Source organism: Schistocerca nitens, chromosome 6, assembly GCF_023898315.1.
Source record: "Schistocerca nitens isolate TAMUIC-IGC-003100 chromosome 6, iqSchNite1.1, whole genome shotgun sequence".
NCBI classification, from domain to species: domain Eukaryota; kingdom Metazoa; phylum Arthropoda; class Insecta; order Orthoptera; family Acrididae; genus Schistocerca; species Schistocerca nitens.
In genome coordinates, this window is record NC_064619.1 from 145,907,801 (window position 1) to 145,934,882 (window position 27,082).

General features: G+C 44.4%; 1 protein-coding gene across 1 annotated transcript in view; it reads left to right on the top strand.

The window, feature by feature from the left end:
- The window catches only part of LOC126262738 (uncharacterized), a 215,545-nt gene that overhangs the window by 151,310 nt on the left and 37,153 nt on the right, over window positions 1-27,082 (top strand). Inside the window, exon 2 of the mRNA XM_049959546.1 lies at window positions 16,265-16,532. Coding sequence (XP_049815503.1) covers window positions 16,265-16,532 — 268 coding nt within the window. The remainder of the gene's footprint in view (window positions 1-16,264; window positions 16,533-27,082) is intronic.

Here is a 27,082-nt window from a genome sequence, read left to right on the forward strand (position 1 = left end):
GAGCGGAGCGATCGATGGTGCGCTTTAGACTTCCTCCCACCTCTTACCGATCTGTTTTAACTCTGAACACCTGTCACGTTGGCTTTTCTAGTTTTCATTCGCCCTTTAGTCCCTCTCTCCCTCTCTCTCTTTCTCTCTCTTTCTCATTCTCCTTCCATACATCACCCTCCTGTGCCCGAGTGCCCACACACACACACGTTTTACGCAGTGTATTTTCCCGTGATAATCAGAGGTAGACATAACCGCTGACAAGAAATCGAATATCACACGAGCTCCAGATATATCGGAGAAGTGGTTTACCACGCTATAGTAAAAATACAGTTTCTGAATGAGCCAGAGAAGTCATTTATTTGGTGTTTAAAAATTAAAAGAAACCGGTAGATCTCTTAAATTCAGTCGCGTGAGTATTAGATACTACCAATAATTACGTAATGTATTATATAAGTGCCATGTACATTTTGTGCTTGATGTTTGTTATATTTCGCATTAAGTGCAACTGGACCCAGCAGTAAACTTGGAACTCTCTTTGTTCAAATATCGGTGTCAGGTGTCAGATGTCTGTGTCAAAAGTCAAAGATAAATTATGTCCAGTCTTGCCTGTATTTCCTGTTGACTGCAACGGCGCCGTTCAAAATTGAACACCTTACTACGTGGCCGCTCTTTCCTCGTCACACACAGTTATTCATTTCGTAGTTAAATATTATTTTACATACGTTTGAAAAATAAACGGCCAAAAACTGTCTTCCGTTTTGGTCAATAATACAATTTCATTATCAAAATTTTTTTAACATGTCTGATTTTGATATACAGTGAGGTAGAACCTAAGTGTCCCACGAATCTAACTAGGTTCATGTTTACATGAGAATCTAGGATTTTCAAAGTTAAATTTTTGCTTGTATGGTGATTTTATCTGGATGGCGAATGTGGGTAAAAGTATAACAAAACAGTATCAAAACACATTTATTCCCGTGACAGTTAAGAATATAAAATATCGCCCACAAATTTTAAACATAAAATTTCAAGGTGTCTTTGGCTTCCTACATTCTATTAAGTTTGCTGGGATATAAACGTTCCACTAAACATCAACGATTTACAAACCAAAAAAATTACTGGGGAATATAATAATGTTTCTACGGTGTATGAAGAAAAACAGTTAGAGCTTAAAACAAAGAATATAGTTATTTGATCTGATTTTTGTGTAACAGTCGCAGTGTGCCTTCTATAAACACACGCCGCCCCATTTGATCGCTCACAGCCTTCTGCATATTCACCCCGTTGTCAGTGGTACGACTATGTGTAATGCCGACCACGATCTCTTAACAGGCTGTACATCCCATTACATATATATTATGTACAAACCACCAAAATTACTGAGGTGTTTAGTAATGTTTCAAAACATTGTCCATGATAACATATGTTTTTAGGTGAGGTCCGCCTTTAGCAAAACACAATTTTGTTTTTTGTCCCAGACAGTATTCACTGCAATTGCGTCATCATTTTATTATTATGGCTGTTAAACATAAGGAATGTTCTTTACTGCTTAAATACATGTAAATATTTGTTTCTAAATGTCCACGATGTATAAGAAAATGCAATTACTTACTTCAGACATTCTTGGAACGGAGAAGATGGTGAGTTGATCTCATTTTCGTGAAACAGATGCACTGTGCGATCTATAAACACACGTCGCCCCATTTCATCGCCCACAGCCTTTTATATATCAGCCTCGTTCGAAAATCTTCTCACTAGAGGGAAGCAGTGGGCAGATATTGTTACTTTAGTGGAACATATGTGTTCCACCGACCACCCGAAAGAATTAATACTCTTGCGAATGACTAAACTATAGTCGAAACAAGATGTGTGAAAGAAACTACAGTATAATTATTGGCAACTGAAGCAGTCAGGAGCTTTGGAGGAATTCTCGCGTTTCTATAGGCAATATTGTTTCCTCGTATCAAAATATTCACTTTAGGAAGTAGCGCTGTCAATATGATTTTGACATTAGAGGTTTTGGACACTCTGAACGCCGCCCGTCCCAAAAGTTCCGAGACCGATTTCATTCCTGGCGTATAAGCGGCGCCAGCTCAGTAACTGCTGTGGCAGCTTCAAATAACAACAGTAAACGACAGATGTGTATTCTACCTGTCAGTTATGAGCAGTAGTGAGTCGTCGCTGTAGTGTCAAAAATCGCAGTAGAGCAACATCTCCAAACCAAGTGTTCCAGACGTTCTGCAGGACGTTTTGGAGAAGAGAAAAGCCTGTGTAAAGCTTCTCTCGCACACCTTGGCTGTCGAACGAAAATAATGACACACGGACCCATGCCGCGATTTGGTTGAAATGAAAAATGCGGATAATTCTTTTCTGGAAAAAATCTTCACTGTTCGTGAGACTTATTGTTACCAATATGAACCTACCACAAATCGATAAAGTGCGGAAATTTAGACGAACCGTCAACGGTTTGCTGACATAGTCGACATTCAATCAATGCTAGGCGCAAGTTGAACAAAATCTCAAAGGAGTTTTCTGACAGTGTCTCTTGGCTGTATGAACATTCTGTGCGCTGGAGACCATGTAGAACACTTGAAGCATTAAAATCACCATCTCAACTTTTATTTTTTATTAATCCACTCTCGAAGTTTTTTGGTGTCATGACAGAATTTTGCTCCCGTTTCTCCTCCCTTAGAAGTAGGTAGAGTTCAACATGCGATTGAGGTGACTGTACCAGCAAGTCTGTGTACACGGCACCGCGCAACGCACCAGAAGGAAGAGCAGCTGCCACCATTGTGGTGAGAACAGGAGGCGGGCAGGTGCTGTGTCTCGAGTCCGAGAGCTGAGCCAGCTGCAAGTGTAAGTGTGCCGTCAGGCGCCTGAGGCCGGCGTTAGCTCGGGGCGGGCTTTCACCGCGGCTAACCGCTAACCGGTAGCCGGTAGCCGGTCCCCAGCACACATAATCCGGCGCGTGCCCGGAATATGTGCCTAGCCTGCGCCGCTGGCCGCGCCTTTCTAGAGCGACGCCGGCGGAGGTGGAAGTGTGGGACACGACCTAGCACTGACGTGTGAGCGCTCAGTCTGCGTCTCTACATCAACGCAAGCCAGTTGCCACGGCCAAATACATACACTCGTATTGGTGAATATTCTCGTACCAAACGGATCAGCCAGAATTGAGATTAGGAGAAACGTGATATATTCTGTAAGCAGTGTTCCACAGCCTCCGAATTGAGAAATTAATTATTAAGCACCAAATAACTTTCTACAGCGACATTCAGGGATTGGACACAAATATGGAGACAGCGCCTGAAATGTATGTTTGAAAATAAATGCAGATGCTCGCCAAGCCTGCGGGTTGCGCTGTTGTATTTGGTCACCAACGGCATCTGCGCAGTGGCCTCAATAAGCTACAAGTGTCGGTCGTGGCCGGAACAGTGTTCTGTGTAGCTATGAGAGCATTGTGTCGGAGCTAAGTGAACTGGAACGTTGACAAATTGTTGTTGCTCGAATGGTGGGTGCTACGCAGACGAAATGTTCGTTGTTTCAAGAGACACAATTTCGAAGATCTACAGTGCATACAGGCAAAGGGGAAAAATATTATCCGCTAGGTCACAACGCGGACGAAACTGGGTGTTGAATGGTGGTGACAGGCGGTCATTGAAATAAATGGAAATCTCGTGTGGCTAGGGCCTCCCGTCGGGTAGACCGTTCTCCTGGTGCAGGTCTTTCGATTTGACGCCACTTCGGCGACCTGCGTGTCGATGGGGATGAAATGATGATGATTAGGACAATACAACACCTAGTCCCTGAGCGGAGAAAATTTCCGACCTAGCCGGGAATCGAACCTGGGCACTTAGGATTGACAGTCTGTCACGCTGACCACTCAGCTACCGGGGCGGACATCAGGCGGTCATTGAAGAGGACTAACGAAAAGTAAGAGAACGACAGCTGCAAGTCACTGCAGAACTGAATGTCGCACTCACGAATCCTGTCAGTACCAAAACAACACGGAACTCTATAAACAGGAAATTGCAGAACGACCTGAGATGCGAATACCAGTCATCAGTGATGAAAATGCCCGTTACAGGGAAACGTGGAGTTGTAACGATAAACCTGGACAGAAAGAAAGTGTGGTCGGATGAGTCTTGTTTTTCACTGTTTCCAACTTCTGGCTGATTTTACGTCCCAAGAGTGAAACATCTGGACGCTCTAAAGGATTGGAAAAGGGCACAGGTCATCCCCGTTTTCAAGAAGGGACGTCGAACAGATGTGCAGAACTATAGACCTATATCTCTAACGTCGACCAGTTGTAGAATTGTGGAACACATGTTCGAGTTGAAAGGGTACAGTACCGCCCGACATTGAAAATAGGTACAACTTACTTCATTATTCTTGTCGGAACAACACATTATTTTGTAAAACTAACTCAATTTCAATTAATATAGCGAAGCCGGATACCAGTGTGGGAAAGAATGACAATTTATTTATTTAATTGATCACATGTGCACTCCCACAAAGTAAATCCCTACATCCAGTTTGGTGAGATCTGTGAAATGAATGAATGTATGGTCGTCTGCTAACCGCAGATAGTGAATGTGAATATATGATCATCTTTGAGACGATCCTTTGGCCACCTTTGGTGGGACCAAAGAGATGAAATTTACCAGAGCTTTGAGCGCCTGAAATGTGGCTGACCAATACGATAGCAAGGTGCTTCCCCCACCTCGACAGAGATGGGAGATGACCTAGAGAACGGCCATGTTTCAGCACTCTGCTGCTGGATCTTGTGCTGTTAAGACCTGTTTTAGTTGTGCTCCGTAATGACGAAAGAGTGGAGACATGGTATGCATGTGGAATATTTAAGAGTAGTTTGAAATAATAATTTCTCTATCTCAGGAACTTTTGTGGGGAGAATTAAATGTCAGGCAGGTAATATTAATGGGATGGTAGTAATCTTCGGAAGTGACCAACGGTCACAATGAAACCACGTGTAGCAATAAGTTGAAATACTTCCGTGTGCTTAAGTTAAGCTGAATTACTAGCGTGTGTACAATAAGTTGAAATATTTAAGAAATAGCGTGTGTACCATAAGCTGAAATATTTAAGAAATGGCGTGTGCAGGACTTGAAATTAGAGACGAGTACTTCCACGTGGTGAGTACTGTGTGAGTCTCAATCTGTGTATGAGACAAAGGATAAAGAGAAGTACTCGTCCATGGTATCAGTTGAGGACTCGCGTGTGTGATGAATATGTTCTTAATATTAATTTGCGTGATATGATTCCGTGTGACGCTAGATTCAAACTCTGAGAGAGAAGCAAGGTGAGTCGGCCGTCTATCCAGCAACGCCACTTGGCTTGCATTGCACGGGAAGACGTGCATGTATCTCCAGAGTTCATAATAGGAAAGTAGAATTACGAAGTGGGGCAGTGTCGAGTGAAACTGGGATAAATATTGATTGAAGTGGGAAAGCTGAAAGTGATAATGTTGTGACTATTACCTGTGTAGTATTTCATGTCGTAGTGTGGTGTATGTCATGTAATTTGGGTATGTGTGGTTTGCATGGGAGAGTAGCGAGGTAGTTTCAAAAGATTAGTGGGTTATGCTTGTGCCTTCTGTACTGCTCGGTCTGGAGGATAGTTTCGTGATGATGATTGTGAGAGTCGAAGTGTGAGAAATAATAAAAGATCCACCATCCTATCCAGAAAGTGCACTGTAGCGTTAAATAATTACGAGACCATAAGGTAGAGAATCATCAATGTAAAGCCATGCCCACTGGGCGGAATTTCTCATGTGTTATTGTTGTAGGTTATAGAATTTGTGTGTTTAGGTTATAGAATTTATCGGAATAAATAAGATAGTGAAAAGAAAAAGATTGGTGGACTTTTCCTTCGAATTGTATGTTGTCATGATGTCCCGAATTTATAATGTGTGCGCCATTCATATTCAGTGCGGTGGCCACGTGTTGATAAAAGCCGTTAAATAAAAGACAAAAAGAAAATGTGGTATTGCCAGTGCGTAGTGAACAGTCAGAGTTCTGTAAATCACTGATAGTCAGATGTGCGTTTCCGTTGCGTATTATTCATACAGGAGGTTGATTAGTGACTTAATTGTGAGTACGAGAGTTCATGTTACTCGATAAATTAAGAATGAATCCACTCGCTTGGCAGACCACTCATCTTGCAGGCCTGACTGCTTGATGCCACAGTATGAGCAAGGCATGTGGGTGCCTCTCAGAGTATAATGACTTTTCTGGAAACTAGAAATCTACTCTGTAGGAATCAGCATGGGTTTCGAAAAAGACGATCGTGTGAAACCCAGCTCGCGCTATTCGTCCACGAGACTCAGAGGACCATAGACACGGGTTCCCAGGTAGATGCCGTGTTTCTTGACTTCCGCAAGGCGTTCGATACAGGTCCCCACAGTCGTTTAATGAACAAAGTAAGAGCATATGGACTATCAGACCAATTGTGTGATTGGATTGAAAAGTTCCTAGATAACAGAACGCAGCATGTCAATCTCAATGGAGAGAAGTCTTCCGAAGTGGCGCATGGGAGTGTCGTAGGACCGTTGCTATTCACAATATACATAAATGACATTGTGGATGACATCGGAAGTTCACTGAGGCTTTTTGCGGATGACGCTGTGGTATATCGAGAGGTTGTAACAATGGAAAATTGTACTGAAATGCAGGAGGATCTGCAGCGAATTGACATATGGTGCAGGGAATGGCAATTGAATCTCAATGTAGACTAGTGTAATGTGCTGCGAATACATAGAAAGAAAGATCCCTTATCATTTAGCTACAATATAGCAGGTCAGCAACTGGAAGCAGTTATTTCCATAAATTATCTGAGAGTCGGCATTAGGAGTGATTTAGTATGGAATGATCATATAAAATTGATCGTCGGTAAAGCATATGACAGACTGAGATTCATTGGAAGAATCCTAAGGAAATGCAATCCGAGAACAAAGGAAGTAGGTTACAGTACCCTTGTTCATCCACTGCTTGAATACTGCTCAGCAGTGTGGGATCCGTACCAAATAGGGTTGATAGAAGAGATAAAGAAGATCCAACGGAGAGCAGCGCGCTTCGTTACAGGATCATTTAGTAATCGCGAAAGTGTTACGGAGATGATAGATAAACTCCAGTGGAAGACTCTGCGGGAGAGACGCTCAGTAGCTCGGTACGGGCTTTTGTTGAAGTTTCGAGACCATACCTTCACCGAGGAGTCAAGCAGTATATTGCTGCCTCCTACGTATATCTCGCGAAGAGACCATGAGGATAAAATCAGAGTGATTAGAGCCCACACAGAGGCATACCGACAATCCTTCTTTCCACGAACAATACGAGACTGGAATAGAAGGGAGAACCGATAGAGGTACTCAGGGTACCCTCCGCCACAAACCGTCAGGTGGCTTGCGGAGTATGGACGTAGATTTAGATGTAGACGTAGGGGGCGGTTGGGTGACGATCTGGGCAGACATATCGTGATTTTAAATTGGTTGACTCAAACGATGGAAATCTAACAATATAATGAAAAGGATAGTTGCTACCCACCATATAGCAGAGATTCTGAGTGGCAGAAAGGCGCAACAAAAGACTGTCATATAATTAGCTTTCAGGCAACAAGGCCTTTGTCAAAATTAAATAACATACACTCACACATACACTCACACAAACGCAACTCCCACACACATGACCACAGTCTCTGGCAGCTGGCGCTAGATTGCCATCTCCGCCTTATGGTGAATAGCAACTATACTTTTCATGATATTGTAGTATTAAATCTGTTGCATTGTTAGACCACAAAGTCGCATTAGCTTGAAGGATTTTTGCTGCTCAGATCCATACCGTGGTATAGTGTTTGTTCCTCTACGGTGATGATGTGTTGCAAGAGGACAGGACCCCTGTTCACATAGCTCGCATCCTCCAGGACTGGTTTTGTGAGCTCGAGGACGAAGTGTCGTATCTGCCCTGGTCACCACAGCCACGAGATCTCAATATTAATGAGCCTTTGTGATCTACACTACTGGCCATTAAAATTGCTCCACCACGAAGATGACGTGCTACAGACGTGAAATTTGACCGACAGGAAGAAGATGCTGTGATATGCAAATGATTAGCTTTTCAGAGCATTCACACAAGGTTGGCGCCGGTGGCGACACCTACAACGTGCTGACACGAAGAAAGTTTCCAACAGATTTCTCATACACAAACAACAGTTGACCGGCGTTGCCTGGTGAAACGTTGTTGTGATGCCTCGTGTAAGGAGGAGAAATGCGTACCATCACGTTTCCGACTTTGATAAAGGTCGGATTGTAGCCTATCTCGACTGCTGTTTATCGTATCGCGACACTGCTGCGCGCGTCGGTAGAGATCCAATGACTGTTAGCAGAATATGGAATCGGTGGGTTCAGGAGGGTAATACGGAACGCCGTGCTGGATCCCAACGGCCTCGTTTCACTAGCAATCGAGATGACAGGCATCTTATCCACATGACTGTAACGGATCGTGCAGCCACGTCTCGATCCTTGAGTCAACAAATGGGGACGTTTGCAAGACAACAACCATCTGCACGAACAGTTCGACGACGTTTGCAGCAGCATGGACTATCAGCTCGGAGACCATGGCTGCGGTTACCCTTGACGCTGCGTCACAGAGAGGAGCGCCCACGATGGTGTACTCAACGACGAACCTGGGTGCACGAATGGCAAAACGCCTTTTTTTTCGGATGAATCCAGGTTGTGTTTACAGCATCATGATGGTCGCATCCGTGTTTGAAAAGCGTGTATTCGTCATCACCATACTGGCGTATCACCCGGCGTGATGGTATGGGGTGCCATTGGTTACACGTCTCGGTCACCTCTTGTTCGCATTGACGGCACTTTGAATAATGGACGTTACATTTCAGGTGTGTTATGACCCGTGGCTCTACCCTTCATTCGATCCCTGCGAAACCCTACATTTGAGCAGGATAATGCACGACCGCATGTTGCAGGTCCTGTACGGGTCTTTCTGTATACAGTAAATGTTCGACTGCTGCCCTGGCCAGCACATTCTCCAGATCTCACACCAATTGAAAACGTCTGGTGAATGATGGCCGAGCAACTGGCCCGTCACAATACGCCAGTCACTACTCTTGATGAACTGTGGTATCGTGTTGAAGCTGCATGGGCAGCTGAACCTGTACACGCCATCCAAGCCGTGTTTGACTCAATGCCCAGGCGTATCAAGGCCGTTATTACGGCCAGAGGTGGTTGTTCTGGGTACTGATTTCTCAGGATCTATGCACCCAAATTGCGTGAAAATGTAATCACATGTCAATTCTAGTATAATTTATTTGTCCAATGAATACCCGTTTATCATATGCGTTTTTTCTTGGTGTAGAAATTTTAATGGCCAGTAGTGTACTTTGGAGAGACTGGTGCCTGATCGCTATCCACCTCTATAATCGTTATCTGTACTTCCCGTTATTTTGTGAGATGAATGATATAAAACGATACAGGACCTGTATTTATCCAATTCGACACGACTGCAATGGATTTCCTACATCCTACTAGGCGTGTGAATGTGTTGTGCTCTGCCGGCCGTTGTGGCCGAGCGGTTCTAGGCGCTACAGTCAGGAACCGCGCGACCGCTACGGTCGCAGGTTCGAATCCTGCCTCGGGCATGGATGTGTGTGATGTCCTTAGATTAGAATGCTGAAGATTAGATGGGTAGATCACATAACTAATGAGGAGGTACTGAATAGGATTGGGGAGGAGTTTGTGGCACAACTTGACCAGAAGAAGGGATCGTTTGGTAGGACATGTTCTGAGGCATCAAGGGATCACCAATTTAGTATTGGAGGGCATCGTGGAGGGTAAAAATCGTAGGGCGAGACCAAGAGATGCATACACTAAGCAGATTCAGAAGGATGTAGGTTGCAGTAGGTACTGGGAGATGAAGAAGCTTGCACAGGATAGAGTAGCATGGAGAGCTGCATCAAACCAGTCTCGGGACTGAGGACCACAACAACAACAACAAGTAGTTCTAAGTTCTAGGGGACTGATGACCTCAGAAGTTAAGTCCCATAGTGATCAGAGCCATTTGATCTAGTGATCAGAGCCATTTGAACCATTTTTTTTTTTGTTGTGCTCTTGGTGTCTCCACTGTTTCGTCCACCCGTTGTGTGCGCGTCGCAGAGAATCGCTTTGTTAGCTACGTCACGGCAATACGTCTGTCAGGCGTGTCTCGGCTCCTCCCACAGTCCCTGCGAAACTGGCGGCTGGATCAGCCGATGTGTGTTTTCATAAGGCGTCCAGAGATGATCATCGTAGAGCGCCACAGACATTCGGGTAATCTGTCACATCATGTATCCGTATTTCTCATAATGCGGCCACGGCTAGTCAAGTGCACGTCTCAGAGACCTGTTGCTATGAAGAAACTAGTAATTGGTTTCACTACTCATGTATCTCGCCCGGATGACGATATCGATCCCGCCACAGATCTTATCGACATTATAGAGGCGAACAGGATGCGGGATACGGCGGCTTCGGATAGGCGGCGCCCGTGACGCCTCATGTGGTTTCGCCATCCGGAGGTCGAAATGCCCTTACGAGCAGCGACTGGGATCTCCACGGGAGTGTCTCTCGCCGAGCGAAGATTGCCGAAGTCACCCGCGAGACGCGCTACTGGCTCCTGGCTTCCGTCTGCCGTATTCGACTACGGACTGCCATGCGGACTCTTTGTTGCTGTGCAAGGACTTTAAGAGGATTAATGGATTTTTTGGCATTACTCTTCCACCATAGCGTCTGATCGCCCACGGCGACCAGCTAGTTCCGGTTCAGTGAACTTTAACTTTGTTCTGTGGTTGTTTAATTTTGAATTAATGAAAGCAGTGCACTTGGGTACACACGACCAAGCAAATGAATAAAAGTACGACGTAAACACATAATAGAACACACGCAGCAAGGCACACACATCAGCAAAAGTGATTCATCACCCCTATATGTCGAGCAGGTGTCTCGCCACTGTAACTGTTGCTGTACCGATCGGAAAGTCACCTCTGACGTTTCTAAACGTGCGCACCGTTACCATGAGATAGACCGCCGCACTCGAATGGATTTCAGCACTTGAGTTGAAAGTAAACCACCTGTAGGTACGCATTAGTGGCTTCTGTGGAACGACATTCCGTAATGTCACGACGGGAAGTCGCGATCAACGATCAGGTCTGCATCACTGCGTTACGCGCCAAGCTATTTTGCGTACTGAAGTACAGAACATATCAAGCTCATTAATACAGTCGCCGGTAGCTGAAAAGAAGGGTATCGTGTTGCATTTATAAGACACTGCCATGTTTCACACATAAGTCTTCAGAAGAAGATAATGCGCTTATTTTTTATTTACACGTTTAAATTTCTTTTACTTTCATTGCGATATGAATATTTTATTTAAGAAGAACAAAAATTGTTATATGAAACCTGTTTTTGGTAACAAAATTATGTACCAAAATGTGTTTTTTTGATGTGAAAAAATGAGTAGCGATAAAAACGTATAATCACGAGGCCTCTGGTTCGATTCTCGAAGGTACACCTTTTTTAAACTTTTAATAACATTCAATTTTTATTGACAAATCGAAACATTAATTAAAAATTTTGAATCTAATCTCATGAAAATGTGAGTGTTCAAAATAAATAGAAATGCAAAATTTCAAACAAAAAATAAAATATTATTTCTTTGTAGAGATTGACCATTATTATGATTTTGTATACTCTTTGAATTGAGAATGAGGCACTTCATTTGTCTGTATCAACTTTTATTTTAGAGTTTAATTTTAATGTTTAATCAACATTTTCATTTGATAACAAATACACAATTTAAGAAAAAGTAAAAAACGTGTTACTAGTAACTAGAATCGACCCACCTAGTTTTCGATTATAGGATTTTAGCTCCAGGCGCACAGCTGTCGGCCACTACATTACTAGAACTTGAAATCTACTATTCAACAGCGAATGGAGATTTTTCTAATTCTAAAAATTAGTTTCTTCGAGTTGTTTTAAAAGTTGGGTCGTGCTGCTTTACGAAATTGATTTCGGGGTGCTCGTCTGTAAAACCTATAAGGATGAAAGAAAATCAATGAGGTCCAGTCCATACCCCTTGTAAAAGTAACGTTACCATCCTTATGCGAGCGATGGCGTAGGGCTGTGAGATATTTCAAGATTTTTCATTCGAAATGAGCTTTTGTGCGACATCATCAGTAAATGGAATGTTCACTCAAAGCTAAAAATAAAATTTACGTTTGATAAAGCTATTGCTTTCGTGTATATTAGTTTAATGATGTATTCAGAAGCTACTAACGAGTTGCCTGTCTAACCATTTCGTGGTCGTGTTGCCTTGTGAGTGTGACAACTGCCGCTCACATCTATTCCGAAGTAGAAACAGTGCCTGAGGCGCGACGAACAGACTGCCCTGTTCGGAAAACTCCTAGCACTTAGTTCCGCCGCGCAGCTGAAAGTCGCAGCTAGTTACGAAACACGCGCGGCCCCTGTTTTGCGCATTCTCACACCTCGTCCCGCCGGCGACTGTGGACGTTCTTTTTGCGTCTGCCGGCCAAGGTCGCGCTGCGGTCTGCGACAGCCCACGCTGGTGGCGGCGGCCGGTCGTTTTGTTTACAGGTAAGCTGAACGCCCCGGCGTACCCGACACACACGTATTACGGCTTCCGCGGGCCGTTTCCTTCGCGTCAAGAGCGAGATAGCGCGGCCGGTTTGCTTTACGAGGTGCGCGGATCCCGTTCTGTGTGTCGGCGATCCTAATCCTGGATCCGGTTCGGCAGAGCTGGGGCTTGTTGCTGACCACCGGCACAGGGCACGGGTTACGCGCTCTGCTCGCCAGCACGAACGTTTCCTTACGTCCGCACCCGACTGCCTCTACTTGTTGCGCTGCTGCAGGAGTTTGACCGCCAGGTCTGTCTCTCCCAGCATTGTGTCAAAAGCGCTGTGTACTGCAACTATACATGCTACTTTTGTTGTTGAGGTCTTCAGTACGAAGACTGGTTTGATGCAGCTCTGCACTCTAGTCTACAACTTCTCCCTCCATGTATACCTACTGCTGTCTTCATCCATGTTAACTGACATGGTACGGACAAGCCCTGATCTCCCACTATGATGTTTTCAAATGGTTCAAATGGCTCTGAGCACTATGGGACTCAACATCTTAGGTCATAAGTCCCCTAGAACTTAGAACTACTTAAACCTAACTAACCTAAGGACAGCACACACACCCATGCCCGAGGCAGGATTCGAACCTGCGACCGTAGCAGTCCCGCGGTTCCGGACTGCAGCGCCAGAACCGCTAGACCACCGCGGCCGGCCACTATGATGTTTACCTCCGACAGTTCCCTTCATTACCATGCCACATGCCAACGGCATCAACGCAGTGAAAACACCGGTTCCTGCCAGATTACCGAAGTCAAGCGCTTTGGAACTTGGCTAGCACTTGGATGGGTGACCACTCGGGTCTACCGAGCGCTGTTGGGAAGCCGAGTGCTCTCAGCGCTTGTGAGACCAGTTAAAGAGGTACTTAATCGCGAAGTACCAGCTTCAGGTCACGAAAACTGACAACGCCGGTAGAGTGGAGCGCTGATCATATGGCCCTCCATATCCGCATCAGTGATGGCTTTCGGTTGAGGATGACAAGGCGGTCGGTCGGTACCGTTGGGCCCTCCAGTTCCTCTTCGAACGGAGTTTGATGCCTAAAGATTTGTTCTATCTATCCACCCCTTCTATTAGTTAAGTTGCGCCATAAACCACTTTTCTGTTAAGTTTGATTCAGTATCTCTTCATTACTTGCACGATCGACCCATCTCGTTCTCCTGTCACCCCATTACAAAAGCTTCTATTCTCCTCTTGCCTAAACTCTTTATCATCCATGCTTCACTTCCTCACAAGGCTATAATCGAGGAAAATACCATCAGAAAAGACTTTCTAACATTTAAATTTACATTCGATATTAACAAATTTCATTTTTTGTCTTGCCAGTCTACATTTCATATCCTATCTACTTTGGCCATCTTCTTGTTATTCTAATAGTAGAATTCTCTATCACTTTATGTTACTACACTCCTTTACTATAGTTTTATTTTTCTTTTGTTCATCTTACAACTGCTTTTCCATATACTATCCGTTCCGTGCACATCGTCTTCGAAGCCCTTTGCCGTTACCGGCAAAGCTTTAGTTCTCCTCCCAAACGCCTGATTGGTTTCATTTTCTGCGAGCTTACTGTGCAGTCTGAATAACATCGGAGATAGGCTGCAACCCTGCCACACTTCCTTCTTAACTACTGTTTGCCTTTCATGTCCTTCAGTTGTTATGACCGCAGTTTGGTTTCTGTACAGTTTGTAGATAACCATACGCCTGCTACATTCAGAATTTCAAATACTGTATTCTCATTAACATTGAGAAACACTTTCCCCATAAAAATTTAGTCAGAAAACTATAATTTTAAATTTTAAGGAACAGTATTGCGAGAAAGGACATACCCGAAGGTACTGATTAGTGTTGCTATTCTAAAGCATTCTGTAAAGCTGAAACTGAAAACTACCTGCAGAAATAAACGGAACTTGATAGTTTTGTCTAGAAATTTGCCAACAGATATATTAAACAACGTTTCACTCTTAGAAAATACAATTCGTTGTAATAAAGTTATGGGAAACTCCATAATGGTGGTCAAAACATTTTCGTGTGCTATAACTCCCACGTTATAAGTATGCTCTTTTGAGGGAACGGCATATTGAAGGTTCATCAGAAACGCTTAGTTCTTGGTAGGATTTGTTATGATTAAATGTCAATGAATAACATACCGACGATTAAAGTATTCCGAATATCGCAACATAAAATACAAGGTCACGTGTTTTAGAAGTTCGTCGCAGCATAGTTGGCAGAAGTGTTGGATTATAAAATCCTGTTTGGCGAGTTCGCATCTTGCATTACCATGTATTTCTTTTTTTCTTTTTTTTTTTTCATCTTCGTGTTGTCTGAAAGATTGTGTAACTTTCTTATTAACAGAAAAATTTTCTGTAATATTTGATGTAATGTAAACATCAGTGCGCTCTGTTCCAGAAGTGCGTTTGTCTGATTTTGTGAAGTTTTATAAACTGATTTCCTTACTGACTGGAGACGGTACTTTCCTACTATCCTTTGTGACGCGTAACACGTCCATAGACAATGAAGGTGTTCTTTTTTGTAGCCAGCAGCTGTGGCCGAGCGGTTCTAGGCGCTTCAGTCAGGAACGGCGCTGCAGCTACGGTCGCAGGTTTGAATCCTGCCTCGGGCATGGATGTGTGTGTGATGTCCTTAGGTTAGTTATGTTTAAGTAGTTCTAAGTCTAGTGGACCGATGACCTCAGATGTTAAGTCCCATAGTGCTCAGAGACATTTGAACCAAATCATCTGAAACGTCCCCTTTGAACAATTATACCTGACTGTGCTTAAACTGACACACAGTATTTTGTTAGCGCAACGCAATCTGACTTTCAATAATCCCTACAAAAGAATGGCCCTGACTAACATTAAACTATACCTTTCACAAATCACTTACATCACAAAAATCTTCGCTACTCAAGCTACTGCAATACAGCGAGCGCCACTACTGCCAGCTAAATAAAAGATTCAAACTACTGAAGGCACTAACTACTGATAGGCATAGTTAGCAAATGAAAGATTTTGATAAAGGAAAAACAATGTATTTACCTTAATAGTGTTGAAAAATCATAATATACATAGCAGTTCATGATATCCAGTATTACAAATTTCAAAACTCCGCCATCTCTCTCCCCACATCCACCATCCACCACTGCTGGCGGCTCACCTCCAACTGCGCAACGCTAAGCGCTGTTAACAGCTAACTGCCCAACGCTACAATGGCGAGTATTACAACAATGCAAAGCAGCCACAGACTGCACACAGCACAGCCAGTGATTTTCATACAGAGCGCTACATAACGTTGCCAATAAGAAAACATAAACAGCCTACTTACACATCTTTCAGCTGTAGTAACGTGTCTACCAAATTCCGTTTATGTCGCTGCACTTCTTGTTGATGTTGCACTTTTTTCCCCGTTAGTGTAGTTATAAAGAAAATGGTCCTCACGTACTGAAATCGCATATAGAGGACGCGCGCACGTAGTGTTCTAAGTGTTAGGAGAAGCTGTATACAGCTTATGTCACCTACATAGGCGCGTATTCCTGATCTTTTGGCGGACGGACTGTGAGTGTGCGCCCTCCCGGGTGTTGCAGATGCGGCGGACCGGCGGTCGCTAGGATGGCGGCGACGGACGGGCAGATCGTGTGCGCGGCGGCGCGCTGGTCGGACGAGGCGCAGTACCTGCGCGAGCTGGTCTCCGGGCCGCGGCCGCTGCGGCTGCCCGCCGTCGTCAAGGTGACGCGCGGCCAGTACGGCGGCCTGGGGGTGCCGTCGCTGCCCGCCCCCGCGCTCCAGCCCGCCGCTCTCATCGTGTCCGCGGGCCGCCGCCGCAAGCTCGCCGCGCAGGCCGTCAAGCTCAAGGTGCGTACCTCGTGCTGCGGCCTCACTGTGGCCACATCCCGACCAGGGGCGTAAAAGCAGTAATGCAAGACTCATTCGCTGTTCCAATACACCATATTATTCCCCACACTGTTGCCTATAAAACCCTACTTTTCAACATATTCTCCGTTCAAAGCGACGGCCTTGCGCCAACTTACTGGGAGGGTTTGTATGCCCACTTTGTACCACTCTACTTGTCGACGCCGAAGCCGATGTCTTCCTGCATCAGTAACCTCCCCGTCATCCGTGTAACATCTCCCGCGGAGTGCATCCTTCATCGGTCCAAACAAATAGAAGCCGGAAGATGCGAAATTCGGGCTATATGTAGGATGTGAAGAATAGTCCAATGAAGTTTTGTGACCTCCTGTCAGTAAGGCTTTGCGTTGTCCTGGAGAAGGACAAGTTCGTTTGCACTGTTTGATTGGTGTAAGACGTCGTGGCCTCCTGACCTTCATTGCTTACGTATTCCGCCCTCACAATCATATTCCGCACATCAAGACGTTTCACTCGAACCGAAACTCGATAAGATAAAGTCAATGTTGTATGAATTCATGTAAAGGATATGCAAATAACAAGTAAGCGTACCGTGGTTGAAATACTTGAGGCTGGCGTACAGACACACATTCAAGACACGACGGTCGCAGGGGCTTGCTTTTAGTTCGGGAGACGCAAACTGCACGCCAGGGGGCCGGTCCCTTCAGAGGACGACTCAGCAGACAGCGTTGGCCCGAGTGAAAAGGGGGAACGACCCCATGTTCGCCTTAAAAGCAAATTCCACTACATTGTGTGGGAGCGACCAGCCTACGCATTCTTTACACATAGCACACAGTTTCAGAGGTTTTCACAGGGAGACAGCAAACGCCAAACCCCCGATGCTACAGATTTCGGATTGGTCACCTTAAACGAAATGTCATTCTCCCGTTTTAGAAGAGCAATGGTGATTGGCAGACGATACTCCTGATGCCTTGAGCTGAAGGAGTAATGGAAGAGACCAAAAGATATACCCGTTCACGTCTGGCGTGGAGAGGGGCGTTTCATTGTTGCTCTTAGAGCGAGAACACGTAACGAGAGCGTGTGCGCTCGTACATGTATTCAAAGAGCGAGGAACAAGTCTCTCCTCAGTACTTCACCGGGAGAGCACCTCTGTCGAAAGCGTTTCGAAGTGCAACTCTATATTGACTCCTTGCGATTAAGCGTTGTTCACTGTGTTGGCCGCCATGCTTATTGTGGCGTGTGAACGGACAGAGGTATAGTTAAACACCTGCGAGCGAATTTTGAGTGGCATCGCGGTGGACTTGTTATCTGACCGGTGTACCACGCCAATAGTTAGACTAGGGGCGAATAGGGTAGGGAGAGTTTGATTGGCAAAGGTCAATCCAGATAGAACGAGAGTTATCTTATTTGTCAGCAGCGAGCGGCGCAGACAGCAGTCATCGCAGCTTATGGTATTGTGCGCTACAGCTATTGCGATCCCCATATTTTCTCCATGACAGTACCCTTCACTGAATTTCACACGCGACAGCCTCGACCGTACCTAGCAACATTCTAACGGATAATTATTCAAGTTGAGTAGGCGCGGCTCTCAGCCATTCTGCCAAGTCAATAACGATCTTAAACTTTGTATAGAAATTTCATTAGCGTATCCTATCCTTGAGAGGTAACTTCACATTCCGAAAAGAACCATGAGATAACGTGTTGAATTCATAACTAAAAGTGCCATTGTGATTTCTCAGAATTTTTGCAAAATAAATAATAATTTTCGTTAGTGTCACGTTTTTCTTACACTAACTAGTACTACTCCAGTACCCAAGTATTCCACTAGTTACGTAAGAAATTTTGTGAATTTTTGTGTCATTTCCTTACAGCGGACGACTCGAGAAGATATTTATTGCTTAAAGTTTTTCAGGCATTTCTATTTAGAACGTTAGGAGCGTCTGTCTGACTTCTGTAGTAGTGTTGGGGTGGAAATTGCATCTTGGAGGAGCCACAGGGTAAAGGGTACATCTCAGATTAGTAGCAGATCAATCCCACGCTCACACTGGGATCAGTCGATGACCTCGATTGAGTGTCCGCACGTTCCAACTCTGCAGGAATCACAGCCGTGTATGCGGCCGCCCTGCACGCGGGAGATCTGACGGACTTGGGCGAGTTGGTTGCGACGATAACGGACCCCTCGCCCAACGACTCACCACGCTTTTGTTCACTGTCAGGTCTCCATAGACATCCTGCAAGTGCCTAGGAATATCTGAGATGCTCTCGTTTTCCACCAACAGAAACACAATGTCAGCTCTCTGCTTGGAACGCACCTCCCTTACAGATGCCATTTTGAAGGCTGCATATCGGTATTGCTTGAAACTACAGGGGCTGAGAGAGGAATATTTATCGATGTCTCACAAAAAATTACGCATTTTTTCCACTGAAATTGGTCGATAAAAAATCTGTTTGGGTACTTATCGAACGTCCCTCGGATTTTGCATTCCCTCAGTCTGAATCCTCCTTTCTGTAATAGAATACAGAGCCAGGAGTAACGCCTGGTATGAGGATGAGTCAAATGAAACCTATACATATGTGGCCATTGTTGTTTTTGCGACACCGCACGCTGGGCGACATATTTTGTGGAAGTACGATTCCTGAGCACCATCTTGGACATACAAATTATGTACGCACCCTTCAATACTATGTGTATTACCCATTTTAATGATTTCTGATTGCGAGACCGCTGAAGTTTTACTTGCAGTAGTCATATGCATAGGGTTGGGGCACAGCTTATCTGGATCGAAAATAGCTAATTGGAAACCAAATAGATTAAAACAAGCAAATGCATTATTAATTTGCATTTTTAATGGAAAAAGGAAATTAAACAATAGGGCAGTTTACCACAAGCCGCTTGTCCTGGGTAGAAAATATATTAGGCATTCATTACTCCACGTTCCACTAAATACAGTTGTAAAATTAAAAATATTCATTGCGCAGCTCAGGGAGATCTTGACTTAAAGAAAGCAAAAGCTGCTTCACTGCTTCGGAGACGTTCAGCCAGGCTGGGCAGGAAGAGGGCCTCGCACTGTGGTGGAAAAGGTCGCAATTGTCCACCTTGCCGGTGTTATTAACATGTTAGACAGCATAGCACATCGGTATCTTGACGTGCAGTTTAGCAATGACAGTCGTCGAACTTGAACGCAGACAACATACGACTAAAGGAGACAGAAGGATACGCATACCGGCGATGAAGAATATCAAACTGACCTCGAGGTAACTTCCTGTGTGTTTGTAGCCGCTACTCGGTTTCCTTTCCTCTGTAGCTGCTGAAGCACCAGTTTCTCTCGTTTTCAAGTCATTGGTCAGAAGTGGTACTTGAAGCACTTTTCGCAAAAAGCAATAATTCTGTCTAGCCACACGGAGGGTGTCAGGCGCAAATATTGATTTCGTTACCGAGTCAAGTGGCATGCCACAACCGTTAAGACACTGAAATCTCGACTGATACTTTATTAATAAATGTCTGACTTGATAACACATAACAGTATGATCCACAATGACCGGTTTTGGCTTGTAGCCGTCATCAGATCACTTAGAAAACAGAAAAAACACTAATCTGACAGTAATGAATTCAATAGCTTGAAGGGCAAATACACAGAAACTCTACCATAAAGTGCCAAAGAAACTGGACCACCAGCCTAGTATCCTGTAGGGCCCCCGCGAGCACGAAGAAGTGCCGCAACACGACATGGCATGGACTCGACTACTGTCTCAAGTAGTGCTGGAGGCAACTGACACCATGAATACTGCAGAGCTGTCCATAAATCCATAAGAGTACGAGGGGATGGAGATCTCTTCTGAACAGCACGTTGCAAGGCAACCCAAATATTCTCAATAATGTTCATGTCTGGGAAGTTTGGTGGCCCGTGGAAGTGTTTAAACTCAGAAGAGTGTTCCTGGAGCCACTCTGTAGCAATTATGGACGTGTGGGGTGTTGCATTGTCCTGCTGGAATTGTCCAAGTCTGTCGGAATGCACAATGGACATGAATAGATGCAGGCGATGAAACAGAACACTTACGTATGTGTCACCAGTCAGAGTCGTATCACTCCAACTGCACACAATCCACACCATTACAGAGCCTCCATCAGCTTGAACAATCCCCTGCTAACATGCAGGATCCATGGTTTCGTGAGGTTGTCTCCATACCCGTACACATCCATCCGCTCGATGGGCTCGTCCGACCAGGCAACATGTTTTCAGTCATAAACAGTCCAATGTCGGTGTTGACGGGCCAGGTGGGACGTAAAGCTTTGTGTCGTGCAGCCATCAAGAATACACGAGTGGGCATTTGGCTTTGAAAGCCCATATCGATGATGTTGATTGGTTAGCACACTGACACTTGTTGATGACCTCGCACTGAAATCTGCAAAATTTTGCGGAAGGGTTGCACTTCTGTCACGCTGAACGATTCTCATCAGTGGTCGTTGGTCCCGTTCTTGCAGGATCTTTCTCCGGCAGCATCGATGTCGGAGATTTGATGTCTTACCGGATTTCTGATATTCACGATACACTCGTGAAATGGCCGTACGGGAAAATCCCCACTTCATCGCTACCTCGGCGACGCTGTGTCCCATCGTTCGTGCGCCGACTATTAAAACTGGTTAAAAATCACTTAAATCTCAGTAACCTGCCATTGTAGCAGCAGTAACCGATTTAACATGTGTGCCCGACTCTTGTCTTATATAGGCGTTGCCGACCGCAGCGCCGTATTTGGCTGTTTACGTACTCATATCTCCGTATTTGAATACGCATGCCTGTACCCGTTTCTTTGGCACTTCATAAAATACATAAAACCAAAGAATACATTAAAAATAGTATGACTGAGTGCCCTAACAAACCTTCAAATATGTATCAGCGTCAAATAATCTGTACACTTACGTGCATAACAAGTGCTGCTAATAGACTGTGGGCGCTCTAAACTTACACACACGCAAACTTTAGCCAGTACAGAGCACTAATACTGAGGTACACAACTGATCAGCATCATCTATTCAGTAGCTTAACATGGCTGCACATTTCATTGCAAAGGTGTCTTTTATTGTTAGACAGACACCTTGGGATGTTCTGTACAACGTGTCTTTTATTTTAGTAAAGCTGTACAGACACACGTATTTAGACAGACCCTCCCGTTAGATAACGTATTCCCTGTAATAAAAGCCGGTCGAACTAGTAATAACTGGACTCCATTAACACCGCGTCTGACGTTGCACTCGCAATAGTGAGGTAGCCAAATGAACAACCAAAACTTCACCACAAAATTTCGAAAAGCAGAATCAACAGAAAAAAACTGCTGGTGCTCATAGAATGACAAAAGGTAATAGGCTGCATAATAGTAATCACCATCAAAGAGACAACAAAACATTGCCGATTGCATGAAAGTTGAAAATGGAATACAACGATGCGTTCACTCTCTCTCCTTTTCATGTGGGCGTATTTGTGCGTACATACATTCACACTGTACTTAGGTCGACAACACAATAATTATGATACATTAATTATAGCTGTTTCATTAAGATTACCGAGATACTATTGTTCAAAGTTGTTTTATACAGATTTGTTATCAAATCACTATGCTGTTTCTTCCAACCTCGATGTATACTGTGTCCCACTTTAGGGCAGTGTGATGGAAAATGATTAACGAAAACACACCGGAAATTAGTGATTTAGATATTCTCTTAAACAATAAAACTGAATCAACGGAATTATAGCAAAGCATAGACATGCTGCAATCTCTCAGTTCACTACAGTGCATTCACTGTAATACCAAACACTGATCTGATACATGTTAGCAACAGAGAGGAATACGTCCGCGATACAGGGATATTGAACGCCAGGCACTTGTACTGCGAAACAAATTATTTGTATTGCTGCAGATGTGCTGCGTGCTTTGCATCTCCGATTTCGGCCGTCCGTTCTCCAGACCTCGTTCGATATCACATTTAACACAGGCTCTTCATTATTAACTTTCTTTCGATACTACTTAGCGGTTTTTAAATTAGAAATAACTAATGAATAAGTTAAAAATATCCTGTTAGTCCTTGCGGACACAACCGCGGAATAATTCAGCCAAATTTCAGAAAGACGTCTTTATGAGTGTGCCTGCAATCAATTCTGTCAGTGTGTTTCAAGCAAACTGAATGGATTGCGGGCACACTAATAAAGATGTCTGTCTGAAATTTTATTGAATTAATCCTCAGACTTGTCTGCAGGAAGTAATAGGATATCTTTTAATTTACTCATTAATTATTGCAAACAACGTGACCAAAAACACACAACACTCCATCTTAGTTTCAAACGCCCGCCATTTGATTATTTTATCAAACTAAAAAGAAAGTGCTATAACTCCGCGTGCAGTATCCTACCGCCTAAGAAAGTTTTCAAATAAGATTTTCAGATTGCAAGACTTCAGTCATGGACACACCTCTTTTGGACAGAGAAAGTTTAACTTACCGGATGGGGGGCTTAATGAAGAATGAATTTCTTAAATCAAAGAATCAGTAAATAATGCACGGAAGATTTACAGTGATTCATTAGTTTTTTTCAATGTAGAAGTCGTTTATTGTGTAGTCTGGACCCTTAAGGCGAATAGAGAGATAGTTACTTTCGAAGTCACGCGAGAGTTTTACTTCTCCTACGAACTTTTGCTCCAATGACCTCCACGTTGACTACACATTAAAAATTGATCTTCCTCGTCAGTTTTCTAAAGAAATACCATTGTGGCGACATTGCTTCTCTGCAGGTTCGCAGCTATTCTGCAACATAGGCTCGTCGAAGAAACTGCATATCCCAGCAGTTGCCATATATCGTTAGAAATCAGCAGGATATTAGAAATGCATAAGACCAAGTGAAACTTTAGCCCTCCAACCAAGAGTGAATCATCCGGTCAAAGATGATGTGGCCTTCGCAGATGTGATCTGTCTCCTACATCGTCTTAGCAATCGGCAACGTCGACGAACCGTGTAAGTTGCTCTTGCAACCCAGCTGTCATTTCATCACAAGTATAGTTCCCAGAGATCTAGAATGAATGCAAAAGTACCAAATTACTCACCCGGCCTACAATTTACTCGGACTGTGTTACGAAAGTGTGTAGAAACGCGCGATGTGAACGCTCCAGGAAAGCAGGACAGTGGATTCCAACTCAGCAACGCATGGGAAATGGCCTCATTAGGCCATGACTCTTGACGAAACGGAGGCTCCAGCAACTAAATGACAGCCGCCTAGGGACGTTGTCGGTAGGTGACAAGTGGCTTAACATCTTGAATGTGGGAGACACATTTGCTGCAGGAATGCAAAGATAGTCTGCACATGGATTTTACAGCAGCTGTCCTGGAATCGTTGTCCATGACGCCACTGTGAATGTGATAGAACGTGTTCTTGGCTTTGTAATGACAGGCATCAGGCAGATGGGGAATCTAGAAATGCTGGTGACACATTCTGGGCAACAAGGATGACGACTTTTCCAGTCATTGGCACTACTTTGCCACTGCTCTGACAGAAAGTCTGTCTTCAATGCTCGAAATTTCGTTAAAATTGGTTAGCCATTATTTACAGTCATAGTAGCAGATAAGATCATGTAGAGGGGAGTATTTCCTTACACTGCTAGTATTAATATTCCCAGCGACAACGCGCCTGATTCCTTCCTAACGGCAACCTGCGAATCTTCCGCCTGTCTACTCTCGCCTTTGAACTGGACTTGTCTCCCACTCTACGGTACTGAAGACAGATTCTCGTGACATCTGGCCTGATCTGAGAGCCTCTCTACTCTCCCGACAATTGCAATATAAACCAGTTCTTGCTTGCCGACGCGAATATTTAGAAAACGGCAAGCCTCGCGTCTGATCCATTGTCAGAAATTAGTTGTTAACGTGCCCCTGCCTTATGGCTTTCAAAAGAAAGATGACAACGAAACAGACTAACGTTGTCTAAGGGCTATGTGAGAGCTACTTTTACTAAACTTCGGTTGCTCACACAAAAACAAATACAGGGTTACTACAAATGATTGAAGCGATTTCACAGCTCTACAATAACTTTATTATTTGAGATATTTTCACAATGCTTTGCACACACATACAAAAACTCAAAAAGTTTTTTTAGGCATTCACAAATGTTCGATATGTGCCCGTTTAGTGATTCGGCAGACATCAAGCCGATAATCAAGTTCCTCCCACATTCGGCGCAGCATGTCCCCATCAATGAGTTCGAAAGCATCGTTGATGCGAGCTCGCAGTTCTGGCACGTTTCTTGGTAGAGGAGGTTTAAACACTGAATCTTTCACATAACCCCACAGAAAGAAATCGCATGGGGTTAAGTCGGGAGAGCGTGGAGGCCATGACATGAATTGCTGATCATGATCTCCACCACGACCGAGCCATCGGTTTTCCAATCTACTGTTTAAGAAATGCCGAAAATCATGATGGAAGTACGGTGGAGCACCATCCTGTTGAAAGATGAAGTCGGCGCTGTCGGTCTCCAGTTGTGGCATGAGCCAATTTTCCAGCATGTCCAGATACACGTGTCCTGTAACGTTTTTCTCGCAGAAGAAAAAGGGGCCGTAAACTTTAAACCGTGAGTGCGGTAGAGCACCATCGTGTTGAAAGATGAAGTCGGCGCTGTCGGTTTCCAGTTGTGGCATGAGCCAATTTTCCAGCATGTCCAGATACACGTGTCCTGTAACGTTTTTTTCGCAGAGGAAAAAGGGGCCGTAAACTTTAAACCGTGAGATTGCACAAAACACGTTAACTTTTGGTGAATTGCGAATTTGCTGCACGAATGCGTGAGGATTCTCTACCGCCCAGATTCGCACATTGTGTCTGTTCACTTCACCATTAAGAAAAAATGTTGCTTCATCGCTGAAAACAAGTTTCGCACTGAACGCATCCTCTTCCATGAGCTGTTGCAACCGCGCCGAAAATTCAAAGCGTTTGACTTAGTCATCGGGTGTCAGGGCTTGTAGCAATTGTAAACGGTAAGGCTTCTGCTTTAGCCTTTTCCGTAAGATTTTCCAAACCGTCGGCTGTGGTACATTTAGCTCCCTGCTTGCTTTATTCGTCGACTTCCGCGGGCTACGCGTGAAACTTCCCCGCACGTGTTCAACCGTTTCTTCGCTCACTGCAGGCCGACCCGTTGATTTCACCTTACAGAGGCATCCAGAAGCTTTAAACTGCGCATACCATCGCCGAATGGAGTTAGCAGTTGGTGGATCTTTGTTGAACTTCGTCCTGAAGTGTCGTTGCACTGTTATGACTGACTGATGTGAGTGCATTTCAAGCACGACATACGCTTTCTCGGCTCCAGTCGCCGTTTTATCTCACTGCGCTCTCGAGCGCTCTGGCGGCAGAAACCTGAAGTGCGGCTTCAGCCGAACAAAACTTTATGAGTTTTTCTACGTATCTGTAGTGTGTCGTGACCATATGTCAATGAATGGAGCTACAGTGAATTTATGAAATCGCTTCAATCATTTGTAATAGCCCTGTAAATGCTTTTTTTTAAAAAAAAGGTCCGACCGTTCGAGAAATTAAAAGCATAGTAAAAATTCGATGGAGCTTTGCGCAGATGGATTGCACAGTGCCTCTAGTATGCACGTCGATAGCGTCCCGTCACTCTTTTCAGTTCTGAGCGCACAGTGAGTCCGTCGAGGTGCCTAGAACAGCAGTGTCTTCCGTCAAATGTGTCATTCGTTTTCGGCATGCTGAGGGATTTAGCCAGATTTCATGCACTCCTCATCACGTAACTGTTGTTCGTGACAGTTAAGTGCAGCAATGCGCAGGAACTTTGAATCAGGACGTACAGGCATTCATGATGCAGACGGGCAGGGAAGGAATCGAATATCAGCAGATATCTTGATCAGCGAGTGGTTCAGAAATTCGACAAAATCGTCTACGAAGGCCAATCCAGAACAATCGAAGAGGAATATTGTCATCAGGCATCGTCCTTCTTCATGGCGAGCCTCGGCTGCACGCTGTAGCTGAAACAATGGCACTCCGGCAGCGTTTTCACTGGAAAGTGTTTCATCATCCACCATAGGCTCCCTGTGTTTTCATCTCTTTTCTCACCTGAACCGCTGGCTATGAGGACAATGTTCTGGCACAGACAACGAGCTGCAAAACAGTGTAGAGAATTGGTGGAAAGCACAGGCGGCTGCCTGCTATAACGAGGGTATTGGAAAGTTGGTACAACGCTATGGTATATTTCTAAGTCGGAGCGGCCACTATGAAGAGAAGTATCTGGAAGGCGTAGCTAAATGTTACAAAAAAAAAAAAACCGATCAAACCTTGAAAAAAAGTACCCTACCTCTGTTTGAAAAGCCTATCCTTTTGAGTTATTAATGAAATAGAATTCTACAAACTTCTCAGTTCAGGAACTCATAACAAGTAATTAAATAGTTTTGATTGTTCCTGGACACTCATGCAGTTCCACAATATTTACGGGGAGTTTAAAGCCATTATCGTCCAATTCGAACACCACATCAGCACCAGTTTACGATTAATGAGTGGGTTT